Source organism: Panicum hallii, chromosome 4 (genome assembly GCF_002211085.1).
Source record: "Panicum hallii strain FIL2 chromosome 4, PHallii_v3.1, whole genome shotgun sequence".
Classification (NCBI taxonomy): Eukaryota; Viridiplantae; Streptophyta; class Magnoliopsida; order Poales; family Poaceae; genus Panicum; species Panicum hallii.
This window is the reverse complement of record NC_038045.1, coordinates 46,766,317-46,781,457: the sequence shown is the minus strand read 5'-3', so window position 1 is coordinate 46,781,457 and position 15,141 is coordinate 46,766,317. Positions and strand designations below refer to the sequence as shown.

The following is a 15,141-nucleotide window of genomic DNA, read 5'->3' as shown; positions in this document are numbered from 1 at the left end:
TCCTCGCCTACCCCCATAAAACCCCCGCGACGGCGACGGCCCCCCTCGCTTCGCCCACGGCATATTCCCCCCAACCCCAAACCAAACCAGATCAGTGAGCCGCACTCTGCTCGCTCCCTCTCCAAGCCGGGACACATGGCGGCGGCGGCGGTGACGTCCAACGGCGGCGCGGCGGCGGCAGCGAACGGGCCGTCGCCCGGGCGGCTGGCCTCCGTGTACAGCGAGGTGCAGACGAGCCGCCTCCTGCACGCGCTGCCCCTCCCCTCCGTCCTCCGCTCCGACTTCTCCGTCGTCGACGGGCCCGCCAGCTCCGCCGCGGGCAACCCCGGTAAGCTTGACTCCTCTGACCATTACAGCCCGCCGCATCGTCGGATGCTCGTCTGGATCTCGGGTCCTGCTTACGCTCCAGTCTGCGATGGGTTTGAGCTCATCAGATTTGTTGGTCTTTTGATCGATCTGGTGCAGATGAGATCGCCAAGCTCTTCCCCAACCTGTTCGGCCAGCCTTCGGCGTCGCTGGTGCCGTCGGCCGAGCCCGCGGCGACCAGGCCGCTCAAGGTCGGTGTCGTGCTCTCCGGTGGACAGGCGCCAGGCGGGCACAATGTGATCTGCGGCATCTTCGGTAAGTACCAGCTACCAAGCATTCACGAGCACTAGAAGACCCAGTTTTGTTGCTAATGGAAGCGTCTCAACCAAATTTGGTAGATCTGAAGATGACCATGGGCTTCTATTTGTCTATTAGTGGCTTCGTGCTAGCTTGTCGATAGTGAACCTTCACAATTGTAGATCTTGATAGAACTAACCAGTCAAATGATGCTGGATTGGCTGAACTCACCTAAGTTGAACTTATATGTTTGATAAATCTGTGCATTAAATTGAATTGGTAAAGTGGGGAGTATGTGGCGCATTTTGATGGATTTTTGAAGCTTGCTTGTGGTTGACTTAGCTTGGTTGGGTTGGATCAGATTACCTGCAGGAGCGTGCTAAAGGCAGCACTATGTATGGATTCAAGGGAGGTCCAGCTGGGATCATGAAGTGCAAATACGTGGAGCTCAATTCTGACTATGTATACCCCTACAGAAACCAGGTAACTCAAATGGCTCCCTCATATGTTCTCTTCAGCGTAAACCACGTTAGTTTGGCTGATAGTATTAGCTATAAGATTTAGGAGCAGACATGATGATAGTTATTCTCTCCAGTGCAATCTTAGAGATTTTTATTTTGTTTCTTGTCCGATTATTGTAATATTACACATCAACTACTGTTGATGGATGATCTTTCATGACACATGCGCTGTTGTTTTGGTGATGCATTTAAATTGTTTCTTTTTTATAGGGAGGATTTGATATGATCTGCAGTGGAAGGGACAAAATTGAAACACCAGAGCAGGTATGTCTCTGAGCATGTTTTTGTATATATGGTTAAACAATTTTTGCTATGTGGCAGTTGTGCCTAATCAATATCAAGTAACTGATACTTCACTGTCAATATCTTTTCTCTCAACTCCTTTTGTTGCCGGTGCAGTTCAAGCAAGCTGAAGACACAGCCAACAAGCTTGATTTGGACGGACTTGTTGTCATTGGTGGTGATGATTCAAACACCAATGCCTGCCTCCTTGCAGAATATTTTAGGTTGGCTTCTAACACTGCTAAGTGTTTTTGGTCTTGTACCATGTTCTGCTGTTTTGGTGTTACAATATCATTGCCAGACTGGATGACTTGTTTTCTCGACCATTGTTGTTTTTCTGCTTCTTCATGACCAAATAGATATTATGATTTCTAATTTTGAACTTGCTTCATAGGTCAAAAAACATGAAGACTCGTGTCATTGGCTGCCCAAAGACTATTGATGGAGATCTGAAATGTAAGGAGGTTCCCACAAGCTTTGGATTTGATACTGCTTGCAAGGTATCTGATTCTTGATCCATGTGCACTATCATGTAGTATTCTGCAAATCTTATACTAGATTTTAAAGCTTTCACTATCATGTCCATGGAGCACTTGCTTACACGCGTTCTTGCAATTTAAGGAGAAATTAGGATATTAACTAGCCACAGATACATTCGAGAACTATCATGACAATGACTCATCTTCTGTTTCAGATATACTCTGAAATGATCGGCAATGTCATGACTGATGCAAGGTCAACTGGAAAATACTACCACTGTAAGTTCATCAGTATTTTTTGTGCATGCTGAAACTAGATAATTTTCCATAAAATTGGTAAAGTGAGTCAGTGGTAATAAAATAGATAAAATTTACAGAGGTAATGTATACCATGTGCAACTGCCAAATCCTAAAACTGCTGTTGATTTAAGCAGATTAGTTGTCAATATTTCAAATTTGAGAAGATGCCACACCTGGCAGGGTCTTTTTGTTAGCAAACATCCAAGTTAAGCTTGAAAATATACATATCCCGTAACTTCTTTGGTACAGCATAGTGGAGACAAGTTTTACCATTAAAGTTCTCTGTAATGAAATGCTGAGAAGGAAGTCATTTGCATCATGTAATGCCAACAAGCATTTCGTGACATTATACTATGATGCTTACACATAAGTCCATGAATTTATGCAACAGCATAACAAATGGCACATAGACATTTTTGGCATTCTTTTACAATCAAATCCCTAAGAATCACTTGCTATGATTGCAGTTGTGAGGCTTATGGGACGTGCTGCTTCTCACATTACATTGGAGTGCGCTTTGCAAACACATCCTAATGCTGCACTCATTGGTGAAGAGGTTGGTATTCTTTCTACACTGAATTAGCACCATATGACTCTGGCGTTTATCTAACTAGATTAGAGACATTAAATGGTATACAAGGAGGATATATAGTTGTCAGCACACCAGTGTACATATTTTCTTTGATACACACTTAGGGCTCTCCTTCCCTACCGATTTTCTTGCATAATCTCACATTATGGCATTTAGAGAACAAGATAGAGGGCTAGAATATTGTCTGTACCTGACAAGTTACATTTTGTCACATTATGGCTTTATTCTGTTTATTTATGTTTCTATGCATTATTATTTATCAAATGCCGTCTTTTTTTTTCTTTGTAGGTTGCTGCAAAGAAGCAAACTCTCAAGAATGTCACAGACTACCTTACCGATATCATCTGCAAGCGTGCAGATCTTGGTTACAACTATGGTGTTATCCTTATACCAGAGGGCCTGATTGATTTCATCCCAGAGGTTTGACACTCTTTATGCCCTCTGACTTTGTGTTGGCATAAACTGTATTACTGATATCACTCCTTTTCTTTTGCAGGTTCAAAAACTCATTGCGGAATTGAATGAAATTTTGGCACATGATGTTGTTGATGAGGCAGGGGCTTGGAAAAGCAAGCTTGAGCCAGAATCCAGACAGCTGTTTGACTTTTTGCCCAAAACTATTCAGGAGCAACTTTTGCTTGAAAGGGATCCTCATGGCAATGTTCAGGTAAAGACTGGGAAAATTGTTAAATCTTCATAACTTTCTTAGTCTTGTGACATGATTCTGACTGGTGTCCAAAATGTCATTTCAGGTTGCAAAAATTGAAACTGAGAAAATGCTTATTACCATGGTTGAAACTGAATTGGAGAAGAGAAAAGCTGAGGGGCGATACCATGCAAGCTTCAGAGGACAGTCTCACTTCTTTGGGTAAGTAATGAATAATGCACATTGAAAATCTCTCCCCCAACTCTTTCTCATGCAGCTTGTTTGTTATCTTGCAGATATGAAGGAAGATGCGGTCTTCCTACTAATTTTGATTCTAGCTATTGCTATGCATTGGGCTATGGATCTGGTGCCCTTCTCCAAAGTCGGAAGACAGGACTTATTACCTCGGTATGCCTGCTTATCTTGTCATGTTATGTCAAATACTCATGAGGCATATTTGCACTGTGCATTGTAAATTCTGCAAAGACACCCTGAGACAGAAAGACAGGCACCAGTGTCAATACTCAATAATGTAAACGTCACATCCCAATATTCGTAGTTGCTTTGCAAAATTTTGTATTTGTTTTGCGCTTACTGTAAAGTGGATACAAAGTCATGGCTTTGTATTTGTTTTGCTCTTACTGTAAAGTGGATACGAAGTCATGGCTTATAGTGACACATGAGAAATTCATAACCTAATAGCCTTGTAGCATTAGGTTTAACCCTGGATTTTTCTTCATGAAATACGGTATTCTGGCAGCTCTTGTATGTTGTTGCATGATTGGAGTTGCCAATTTTTTTCCTCGATCCAGGTTGGCAACCTTGCTGCTCCTGTAGAAGAATGGACTGTTGGTGGAACTGCTTTGACTTCATTGATGGATGTCGAGAGGAGGCATGGTAATTTTCTTGCTTTCACCCTGCTTTCAACCGTGGACTTCTCTGTTTATTCAAGTAGCAAACGATATGTCAAGTCTTGTTATTCTCTTTTGGTTGATTAGTGTCATATTTTCTGACTATACTGCATGCTGCATCATTTGTTTGACATTGTTCCCTGCAATCAGGCAAGTTCAAGCCAGTGATCAAGAAGGCTATGGTGGAACTTGATGGTAAGAGCACTAGCATTGCAGTTACTGACTGTTATGGCTAGTTTGTGCCCCCTTTATTTTTAAAAAAAATGATTTATTGTGACACCAATTTCAGGTGCACCTTTCAAGAAGTTTGCATCAATGCGAGATGAGTGGGCCATCAAGAACAGATACATCAGCCCTGGTATGTAGATACAAAATTGCTAGAGATGACCACCATATACCAGTTTAGCGGCCATCCAGTTTAAACAAATCTGACTTGTTAACCTTTCTCATGACACAGGCCCCATCCAGTTCAGTGGACCCGGAAGCGATGACTCGAACCACACTTTGATGCTGGAACTCGGCGCCCAGGCTTAGAGATGCGTCTACGTGGCCTGCGCCTTTAATTCTTTTTGTTCTTACAGTTTTGGAAGTGGAGACTGGGGCTCCTCTAGAGCAGCATGCAGTCTCCTTTTTGTGAAATGTCAAAAAATAAGAGGTTTTACCGGAGTTTGTTGCGTTAGGCGGATGGATGTGGTAGTAATAAGGACTGGTTTTAGTTTTTGTATGTTTCGGTTGCCCTATTCACGCACAAACTTGTCCTGTGGCCCTGATTATCTGATTCTGTTACCATGGTCGCAACCTTGTGAACATGTACGTACCGTGCCATCCATGTTGAGAGGAATACTACCTGATTTTAGTTTATTTGTGTGTCAGCGGACTAATTTACATCAAAGACTAGAAATATGGCTATGCCCCCAACCCCAATGTTGGTTTGAGACTGCAAGGATGTATTTGGTTGCATGCATCATGTATGGATGACCCTGGATGGTGTGGTTCAACCAATTTTTTAAATTATATCAAGTATTCAAGTGGGATGGCTTCATCTTGTATGAGTTGGTACATTTCACCCAACCTAACCAGAGGATCGTCATCTAGTTTGAATTATTCCATGTACGAACCAAATGATACATGTAACAAAAGATACACTAAATTTGTTGAACTCGTGATCGTATTTGTGGTATTATATTATTCATCATGGTTAAACCTGTATGTGGTAGATGGGTTGGCAAAAGAAAATTTTGGAAACTTCTTCCAGAAAAACATCCCAAAGATGGCAGTGGCATCTATCACGTAATTCTTGAAACAACATGCTCATCCAGTAAGAATGCAATCCATACATGCTTACGAATTCTGAAACCATTGGATACAACCTCACCACATTCAGACGGTTCTTTGGTGGTGGAATAGCAACTATTGAAATGAATTACCGTATGAACAAAAAGAATACAAATCAGGACTGATATAATTGCTCAAGAAATCTATCCATTGTTTGTATCTTGCTTGTTTGTCTTGGATATTAAGAAGATGCGCACGTCTGACAAGCAGTGACGTGACGTAGAGGAGTATGTGGGGCTGCTCTCCATGGCCATTTCCTAGCAAACACCAGAGTCACGCAGGAGCACAAGGTGCATCTGTATCCTTACACAATCCTGATTCACCACTCGCTGGAGAAGTTCCAGTTTAGTAGTTTATCCTCAGACCACCTCCAACAGGATCGATGATTCCGCGAGCTAAGGGCAACTCCAACCGAGCTTTTTGTTAGACCCATACCTCCTCTATGAGGGCTAAAACCCAAAAATCTCTTTCCAACCGGTCTCTCATCACAACCCCGACGGATGAGGCGAGCTTATTTCCCGCTCCGACTCTCGCTCGTAGGAGCTCCTTTGCCGAGCTCTCATCCGGTGACGACGCCAACGGCCGGCCCTCCAGCGCATCCATGGAGCTTTTCCCGCGACGTCCACAGACGTTTCCCCGCGCTAGGTATGTCGATTTCTCATCTCCGGCAGCCATGCAGTGTAGGGGAGGGAGGGAAAATAGTACTCGTAGATCCGGCGGCGGTCCGTCCCGCGGCCGCGGCCATGGGGCCGGCGGTCGCGCCTGTGGGGGCCGGCGGCGCCCCGCGCCCGAGGGGGCCGGTGGCGCCCCACCTTGCAGCCGCGCCTGATGGGGGTTGGCGGCGCCCCGCCTCGCGTCCGCGCCCAAGGCTGCTCTTTCATTTTATCCCCGACTACTGTTTCATTTCTTTTTATTCATGCTCAACTGCAAGAGCTCGAAATGCAAAGCTGGGTGGAATTGGTGGGGACCAATGTTGGAAGCAATGAGCTTGATGCTGATGAGTTCAATTTTGGAGCAATGCCTGACAAACAAGCATCTACAGAGGCACTTACAGGGGCTTCTCCCCCCTTAAGATAGGAAACAAGAACTAGAAATTTCAGCGAGAAGGAGGATATTTTGTTGGCATCGGCATGGCTAGAAGTAAGCATGGATCCCATTCAGTCTGTTGATTAAACTCGGAGTACTTATTGGCAGCGAATTCATGAGTACTACCACAAGCACAAGACCTTTGAATCTGATCGTAATATCAGTTCTCTCTCACATCGTTGGGTATTATTAAGGATGTGTTAGCAAATTTTGTTCATGGTACGCTCAAGTACTCCATTTAAATCAAAACGGTGTCAAAGAGCAAGACAGGGTATAAAATATTTTCCTTTGAGTTGTTTCAAAATGTATATGCATGTTGTGTGTATGGTTACTAACATACTGTGATCTGTGTAGATTCAACAAGCATGTGTGATGTACAAGGATGCAGATTCAGATAAGTGGTTATTTGATTTACTGCATTGTTGGAACCTGCTACAGCATGCCCAGAAGTGGAAGGACCTTCCTTGTAATAGCAACAACAAAAAATAAAGATGAAAGGTACTGCCGTTCGAAATATAGCCGTTTGAAATATAGCAATTTGAAATATAGCTGTTTTAAATATAGCCGTTGCAAATGTAGTTGTTGTTCAAATAGTTGTTAGCTGCCAAATTATTAAAAACTAATGGTTAAAAATAATTCCATTCAAAAGTTATTACTAGAAAATGTAGTCATTTATAGAATGATTGTTGGTAATAAATAATGTTTGCATATATAATGCTTAGATTGTTAGTTACATGATATGGATATGGATAAAGAAAGAGGTACATAAGATATAAGATGTAAGGAGGTATATGAAAGTTCGGTTGGAGTGCGAAGAAAAGTAGAGGGCTGAAATCTGAACGAGAGATCCTCGTTGAGAGGAATAGAAACTCAAATTTGAGAGTTCCATTGGGGTTACCCTAACTTGGAGCAAAAGCTGACATGGAGGTGAGATAAATGTGTGGGACCCGTGTGACAGCAACAATTAACTGCCTCTCTCTCGTTCCCACGCGCACCGCATCTCTCTCACGCCGTTCCCCTTCTGATCTTCTCCACTGGCCACTGCTTCTCTCCCCTAAATCCCCGTCGGAGCTCAGGAGCTGGGCGGTCGTGCAGTCACGGCACGCCGCCGGGCACGGCAGGCGGCCGGCGGTGGAGCGCGTCCCCCGCAGCGGCGAGGCCGTGGCGCTCATGGCAGCGGCGGCAACGGAGGGGCTCGCAATGGCGCCGCGCAGGCGGGGCAGCGGCAAGGAGCATGCCGATGTTCGGCTAGCCGGCGGTGAAGCGCCTCGACCACCACGGCGCGCAGGGAGACGACGCTGCTCGACGGCGATGGGGAGGGCGCTGGCGGGCTGCGAGGAGCTCCGAATCATGCGGGGGGTGGCGCGTTAGCGGCGGCGCTGGAGCGAGGCGTGCGGATAATGCGGGCTCGAGACACTTCGCGATAACCCGTTCCTACCGCTAGATCAGAATCGCACGACTGAGAAATAAGAGCGACGTGGCCGAGGGAGCGTTCGATCTTGGCCTGATTACAGGGTCCGCTTTCGTCTTATAGAGATAGAGATGCCTAGAAAACTAAACCCCCCCAAAAAAACTTGGTTCTTATTTTTCCTGCGATGCAATATTGTTGCATTACATGGCGGTTTGTTGCATTACAGACGTGTTTGGTTGCTTGTCTCGGACGCAGCGCCACGCCACACATCTTGCGCCGTAGGTGTGGCGGCTGAATCGGCCGCCGCACGTTAGGCGCGGTGTGGCGCCATTGGCAGTCAACCAAACAGACCTTACATGTTGCTTCTACTTGTTTGCCCATTCCTTGATAAACCTTACAACCAAACATGTTGCTTCTACTTGTTTGCCCATTCCTTGATAAACCTTACAACCAAACACGTCCTGCTCCACTACGGGAGTGCTCCAACAAGGGGCAGTTTCTGCAAGCGGCCAAGCATCTCCCGGCCCAATTCTAGCGCCGGTCCTTATGCTTACGCCAGGCACTTCAAATAGGAGCTTCTCTTTAGCACAGTTATTATGGTCACTCATTTAGATTGCAAAGTTCGCAATCCCATCAGCCAGGCGCAATCTACTAATCCGAATCCAAAATTTTAGTGAGTGTTACTCCGTCCATTCCAAATTATAGGTTATTTTAGAAAATTTAGATATATAGTTGTTGTTATATATTTAGATAGAGCGTATATCCAGATTCATAGCAAAATCTGTGTACCCATCTAGAAAAATTAAAACGATCTATAATTTGAAATGGATGGAGTAGTTTGGTTAGGATCGGAAAACGCACGGGTCCAATTCAACCCAGAATTGACTTCATGTTTTTTCAATGTACAACATTTGAAGAGCATGGTTGCAAGTGGAGAAACATGTACGTGCCTGCTTATCGGGTCGCTTGCGTCTCATACGGTTGTTTGGTGCCCCCTTTTTCTTGGATCATGGGTCTCGATTCCAAACACATAATCATATCTTATCCTCGCACCCTTTATTCCCCCAACCTCTATGGTTACGAGCTTCTACGGCTTTCGATCCGTGACTGTGACCGACGAGGAGCGACGACGTGCTCTGTCCTCAGATTTGCGCTTCACCTTCCACCACTTGATCGTGTATAGTTTAGGCCAACTCATCAGCAACCTTAGCTTAGGAGACAAGACATCATCTACCCTCTACTACTTCACTGCGCAGTGCGCACTACCGCATAGGCATCCAACGCCTCAAGTTTCCCTTTGCTTTCTTTTTTTACATGTATGTCTTCTCTGATCTCACTCATCTGGACTTTTTTTTTCTTGCCTCAATGTGCCGGAACTTCACCAAACCTCATGTCAAAACCGTCAACCTAGCATAGTAGCATCCCAGGCATGAATGCGCAACCAGCAACGTCACCTCACCGTGCAGCTAGCTGCTCGTACGGCCGTACCACGACACCGGCGAGCGCAATCACTCGCTACCATTCGCGGCGGCGGCCGCCGGCGACCCCTCGTCCTCTTCCCCACGTCGGTTATATTCTTCCCGGAAGGAAAAAATCCCGCAACGGAACGCGTCCTGTGCCTGTGTGTGCCGGGCACGGCGGCTAACCGGCGGTTTCCGCAAACGGCCGGGCATTTCCCGGCCGAATTCTGCGCCGGCCATTACGGTTACGGCCTGCGCGGAAACAGAAGCTTTGAAACCCCCCGAGTTATTTCCGCCGGCCGGACGGCAAGCATGTGGCGGCGGAGTACGACGTCGTGTAATAGGCCTAGGCCGCTCGCCGCACGGAGAACTGAATCTCGGCGGCCGGCGTTATGGGGCTGCCGCGCCGCCGCCACGGCACGGCTCGTGAATGCTGCCCGGATCTGATACGACCAGCCGGGAGGTGGCGGCGATCCCTGCTAGATTATGTCATGATTTTTTAAAAAAAATTATCAAAGTTTCATCTGGTAAAACGTGTCGATATCCTGAACAATATGTGTTCTGAATCGAAGGGAGTACGTAGTCAGACAGTTCGTAGATTGTCGGTGGCATATGCTCGTCGGTGCAACATCCCATTCTGCTTGTTCATCATCAGCAGGAAAATGGATGGTGCGTGGATCACCACTGTGCAGAAGCAGCTGCCACTTCGGATCCTCTGACCAACAACGTGACATGGAAACAGTTCTTCCCCGGGGCACCACCTGAAAATGATGGCGCCCCTCCCTTCCGCCGCGACACGCACCACCACCATTCATGGGATCCATGGCCAGACCCTGCTTTCACCAGGCACAGCTGGTGTCCATCTGACAGGGGGTATTCAATAGGGGATCGATCCATCGCTCATCGCTGATGGCTCGGTGGCTGATGCCGATGCCCAGTGGAGTGGATGGGTGGAGGAGACGAGCTCGTACCCACACTTGTGCTCATGCGTGTGGGCGGAAAGATCGAAAGGAAAGGGAAAGCGAGATTGGATTAGAAAGAAAAGCAGGTGCACAAGAATACTGGCAATGATTGGCTGAACTTGCCCTGCCTGGAGCTTGCGATGCTATGGCCGGTCATTAGTTGGTTGCTCACCTTTCTTGTGATGGTTTTGCTTGTACAAAAAGCGAGTAAACTTTGGCATGTAACTGGTCACATTCTTTATGCGCCCAGTAGAAAGCAGATGCCAGGCTTCTTGCTTTGTTGCTTCAAGTCTCAAACCATCGTTTTTTGGCTGTGAGCAAAGCATCTTTTACTGGAAAGAAAATCGCACTTGGAAAAACCGAGGTTGGCACTCTGATACTGGAAACACCGCGCGGTTTGGTAAATGGTGTAACCCTTGCTGCGCATACATATTCAAGTATCGTCCATGGTTAGAGCAGGCAGGAAGTTAATTGGCACAACCTCCTCAGGGGAAACTTTAAAGTTTCCCGGTCACAGGCCTCTTGTGTGGGCTATGAAGAATATTCATTCCTGGCCTAGTAGATGTCTGTATAGAATCGAAATACTGCAACTGTTCTCATCAATCTGTGGGAGTGTGTTCCATTGGGAAAGAATCCAACCAGAGATGGAAAAGACATGTTCCAGAACAACTACTTCAGAAACAGGAATTCAATTCCAGGTCTAAAATTTCAGGATTCTGCTGGATCAATAAGAGGTTGGTATAGCAGGAGAAATCCAACTGCAGATGCAACAGAGATGTTCTTCCATAAACAGATATCGGTTCCAATGCTATAATTCAGGCTCCAGCCCGATCATTAGCAGTAGAATGTAATTGATACAGAATTTAAATAGGTACAGAGCGTATAGCAGGGAATAGTTACCACTCAGGAGTAGAATGTACATCATGAACAATCCAACTGCAGTTACATAGGCATGTTGCAAGAGTTCATTCAGAGATAGTACATATCACATAAGGTTGACCAATGTGACATTTCAGCGACATGAATCTTCAATCTACAGAACGTTTAGATTATGCTAGTTCTTGGATCATAAGCATTTACCTCAGACTTTTGAGGCTTGAGCATTTCAGATTTGATCGAGAATTATGAGCATTTCAAGAACCATTTCAGGGAAGATAATTGCTTGTTGTGTGCTCCGCTGAGAATTCACATCATATACAAGGCATTCCAGACAGTTCAGTTCATCTAAAAGCTAAAATCAGATCATTTTGTACGAATTAGAGTCAATAAGGCAGGCATTGCATATGAATCAAAGAATGATCAATAATAGAACAAAATTCCAAGTCTTTCCTAATTGTACACCCTCCAATCGAGAGAATTGGGAACCCCAAGGATCACCGGCCGGACCAAAAATAATCAAAATCCCCCCAAATAACCAATCTGAATTCTACCCAAAAGAGCAAGAGCTCCCCCTTTCTATCAACTCATCCCCTATTCTCGTTCCCCTGCTGTCGCCGCCGCTCCCCCTCCCCCTTCACCGCCCTGTACACAGCCCACCATGAGCGGCAGCTAGCTCATAGCGGCAGTGACAACAGCTGCAGCAAGACAATGCAATGGAGCACATTGCCATTGCCAAGAACCGCTCAATCAGCGAGTAACTGTTGCGCCTATGGAACTACAAAGCTCTTCTCTACCATGAAAACAAGGATGCGGCCAATGCAGGCCCGGACGCCGGCGAGACGGCGCCGTCGCTGGGGATGTAGAGGTCATATGACTTCCAGGTGTGGTCGAGCGGGCACGGCCTGCCGGCATCGAGGCGGTCCCAAGGCTTGCCCTTGCCCGACCAGTGCATGAGGCTGACGGGCCCGTCGTGGAGCGGGCGGCAGCTGCCGTGCACGTTGTCGCCGCCGAGGCCGTGCTGGTTCCAGCGGTGGTCGACGGCCTCCACCTCGCCGGCGAAGACGAGCAAGAACGGGGGCAGCGAGCCCAGCTCGTAGATGCGCTTCTCCTTCTGGATCTCCATCCAGCGCTCGATGCGCTGGCGGTAGTTGCCGGCGCGCCAGCGGCGGAGGTCGATGACCATGACGCCGGTGTTGAAGTAGCATGGCGGGCGGCGGCGCCCGGCGAAGACGCGCGCGCCGAGGCCCGGGTCGGACCAGAAGGCCGGCGTGAAGTAGCGGGACAAGTTGGCGTGGCAGTACTCGGGCGCCGCCACCACGGCGGCGGCGGGCAGGCGCGTCTCCCAGAGCCGCCTGACGTCGTCGGCGGCGAGCACGTCGGAGTCGAGGTATATCGCCCGGGGCACGCAGCGCGGGAGCAGGTCCGCCAGGTGGTTCCGCGCGTAGTTGAGCGGCGCCTCGAGCGCGGCGCGCACGGACGCCGAGATGAGCCCCGCCACGGCCTCGGCGCGGAACGGGTAGATCTCGAACCGCAGCGACGGGAACGACGCGGCCACCGCGCGCCGCAGCAGCTCCGGCTCCGGCTCCTCCCCGGCCGCGGCGCCGGCCTCCAAGGCCAGGAAGTGGAAGAAGATCGACTCCGGGCAGGACGCGTGCTTGAGCAGCGAGTACACCGCCGCCATGGACCCCCGCAGGTAGTGCGCGTCCAGCGTCATGGCGATGTGCACCAGCCCCGGGTCGCACACCCCGGCCGCCGCCGCCGGGCACCCCTCCCCGTTGCGGTACTCCGGCGCCTCCGCGAACCTCGGCAGCGTCCCCGCCGCCGCCCCCGAGACCGCGACGGCCAAGAAGACCGCCACAACACCGGCCCGCATCGCCTCGCCCGCGGCGCCGCCCATGGACGCCGGCGACGAGGGTGCTCCTGTGCGCCTTCTCGGATTCTCTCCTCTCCCTGCGGCGGGCGGCAGCCTGTGCTGCGCTGTCTCGCAGTAGTGAGGAGGGGAGTGGTCGGTGGGGGGAGGCGTATGTATTGCGGTGGGAAGCCGCGGGCGGTAGCTGTTTGCGTGTACAAAACGCGGGTGGCGTTAGCGATAAACGGCCGGGGGAGGGGAGGGGAGGGCGTCCCGTGCGTGCTTGGGGAAGCGCGTTGATTTTGGCGTGTGGATGGGTTGGCTCCCAGTTGTGCAGCTTGCGCTGTTTGTTTCCGGTTTTTGGTGCCTCTCGGTAGCTGTTGCAGGCTGTGAGCAACAACATTTGATCCGTGTTTATTCTACTGTCAATCTGTCATGTGGTAGGATGGTCGTGGAAGAGGATGTTTGGTCTCCCAATTGACTTCAATGTTTGCGGTTTTTAGAATGGTTAGTTATTGCACAACTGATCCGTAGTCTGCAGATTTGGATATGAAAAGATAATATCTACTCGCTCGGATGTGCGTCCAGTTTTCTTTTATATCTCTAGGATACGGTGGATCGGTATCGGTTTCATGTTTCTCGTATTATTATTTTGTCGGAAGCTAAGGGTTAATGGCTTTGTTATCCACGGTTGCACTAACTTTCTGTTAGAGCAATATAACTTACGTTACGCAATGTAAAGATATCCGGTAGCTCTACTTCACTCTTTGTACGCCACATGTCTATGCAGCCGTGGAGATACATTTATAGTAGTTACATTCTGTTACTACTTAAACTCCTAAAGTAACATAGTTATCTCGTATTTTCTCATAATAAAATGCATATGCATTTTTTTAATAGAGGATGCATGTTGTGGGAAAAAAATTGTACGGCTGTACTACCTTAATTCATAATTTTTTTTCTAATGTCAAGTGGTTGGATGGTCTTGGCATATATATTTAAATTGAAGTCTGACTTTAATACCATAACTATAATTGTTGGAGATAGTACTAGTACATGGATATGGTGAGAAAATCAATATCTAGCTATGTACTTGTACTAGTATTGTTTTCTATCTTCAGGCTGTGGCCAACAACTTTTTGTAGTTCATATACTTTATCACTTCCTAAGCATTATAATTTTGTCGGAATTTGAGGGTCAACTATTTTGGTTGATGATACTAACTCTCAATTAAATTCTCTTTTGTTCCAATAGCTTCATCTATATGGTTGTAGATAGGATCTTTGGTCTATATTTGAATTCAATATATGTGGTTTTACAATTGTTAGATATGGTACTACTAACTTTTACCTGATGGATGCGAAAATTACAATATCTAGTCATCTTCTCGTGCTAGCATATCTGTCACATATACTTTTATATAAAAGCTATGGTGAACTATTATTATTTTTTATTCTTGGAACCATCATTATGTCAAAATGAGCTAACTATCTTTTTTTAGCCACGATTGCATAAGTGAATATAACTTAAGTTACGCAATGTAAAGATGTTGGTTAGATCTTTTAGGGTGCCTGCCTATATGAATGTGGAGGTACATTTTACTTTGTACTTGGATTCTGTTACTACTCAGAGAAAGATAGATACCTTTTTTCATGAAAATGCATGTGAATTTACTGTTAATAAATGTGCTAATGAGGAATAATACTTGTGCAATTGTACTACCGTGATTTACATTTATTCTGTCATGTGGCCCCATGGTCGTGGCAGAGACCTTCAATCTATGGCTAACTTCAATACTATGACTATAATCGTTGGAGGTAGTTCA

At 47.1% G+C, this 15,141-nt stretch overlaps 2 protein-coding genes and 1 long non-coding RNA gene across 3 annotated transcripts; 2 read left to right on the top strand and 1 right to left on the bottom strand.

The window, feature by feature from the left end:
- The first annotated feature begins 54 nt into the window (after positions 1–54).
- LOC112890130 (pyrophosphate--fructose 6-phosphate 1-phosphotransferase subunit beta-like) lies at positions 55–5,362 on the top strand. Its single transcript, XM_025956992.1, has 16 exons — positions 55–328; positions 466–621; positions 965–1,086; positions 1,335–1,388; positions 1,524–1,630; positions 1,801–1,906; positions 2,101–2,164; positions 2,653–2,741; positions 3,066–3,197; positions 3,274–3,444; positions 3,530–3,645; positions 3,720–3,831; positions 4,236–4,320; positions 4,485–4,529; positions 4,624–4,692; positions 4,792–5,362. The coding sequence occupies exons 1-16, from the start codon at positions 136–138 to the stop codon at positions 4,866–4,868; spliced, it is 1,698 nt and encodes a 565-aa protein (XP_025812777.1). The 5' UTR covers positions 55–135; the 3' UTR covers positions 4,869–5,362.
- Positions 5,363–5,680: 318 nt separating this feature from the next.
- On the top strand, positions 5,681–7,465 carry LOC112889771. Its single transcript, XR_003228197.1, has 2 exons — positions 5,681–6,314; positions 7,110–7,465. It is a non-coding gene; the product is annotated as an uncharacterized LOC112889771 (long non-coding RNA).
- Positions 7,466–11,865: 4,400 nt separating this feature from the next.
- On the bottom strand, positions 11,866–13,492 carry LOC112888539 (probable galacturonosyltransferase-like 9). Its single transcript, XM_025954763.1, has one exon. It carries the CDS (start codon positions 13,362–13,364, stop codon positions 12,258–12,260), a length of 1,107 nt encoding a protein of 368 aa, XP_025810548.1. The 5' UTR covers positions 13,365–13,492; the 3' UTR covers positions 11,866–12,257.
- Positions 13,493–15,141: the final 1,649 nt, after the last annotated feature.

What these genes read in the sequence shown, in the direction of transcription:
- LOC112890130 (XM_025956992.1), top strand. Translation starts at nt 136, where the DNA reads ATGGCGGCGGCGGCGGTGACGTCCAACGGCGGCGCGGCGGCGGCAGCG. An exon ending in TGTGATCTGCGGCATCTTCG is followed by an intron (nt 622 to 964) that starts GTAAGTACCAGC and finishes GGGTTGGATCAG; the next exon opens with ATTACCTGCAGGAGCGTGCT. An exon ending in GGATGTCGAGAGGAGGCATG is followed by an intron (nt 4,321 to 4,484) that starts GTAATTTTCTTG and finishes CCCTGCAATCAG; the next exon opens with GCAAGTTCAAGCCAGTGATC.
- LOC112888539 (XM_025954763.1), bottom strand. Translation starts at nt 13,364, where the DNA reads ATGGGCGGCGCCGCGGGCGAGGCGATGCGGGCCGGTGTTGTGGCGGTC.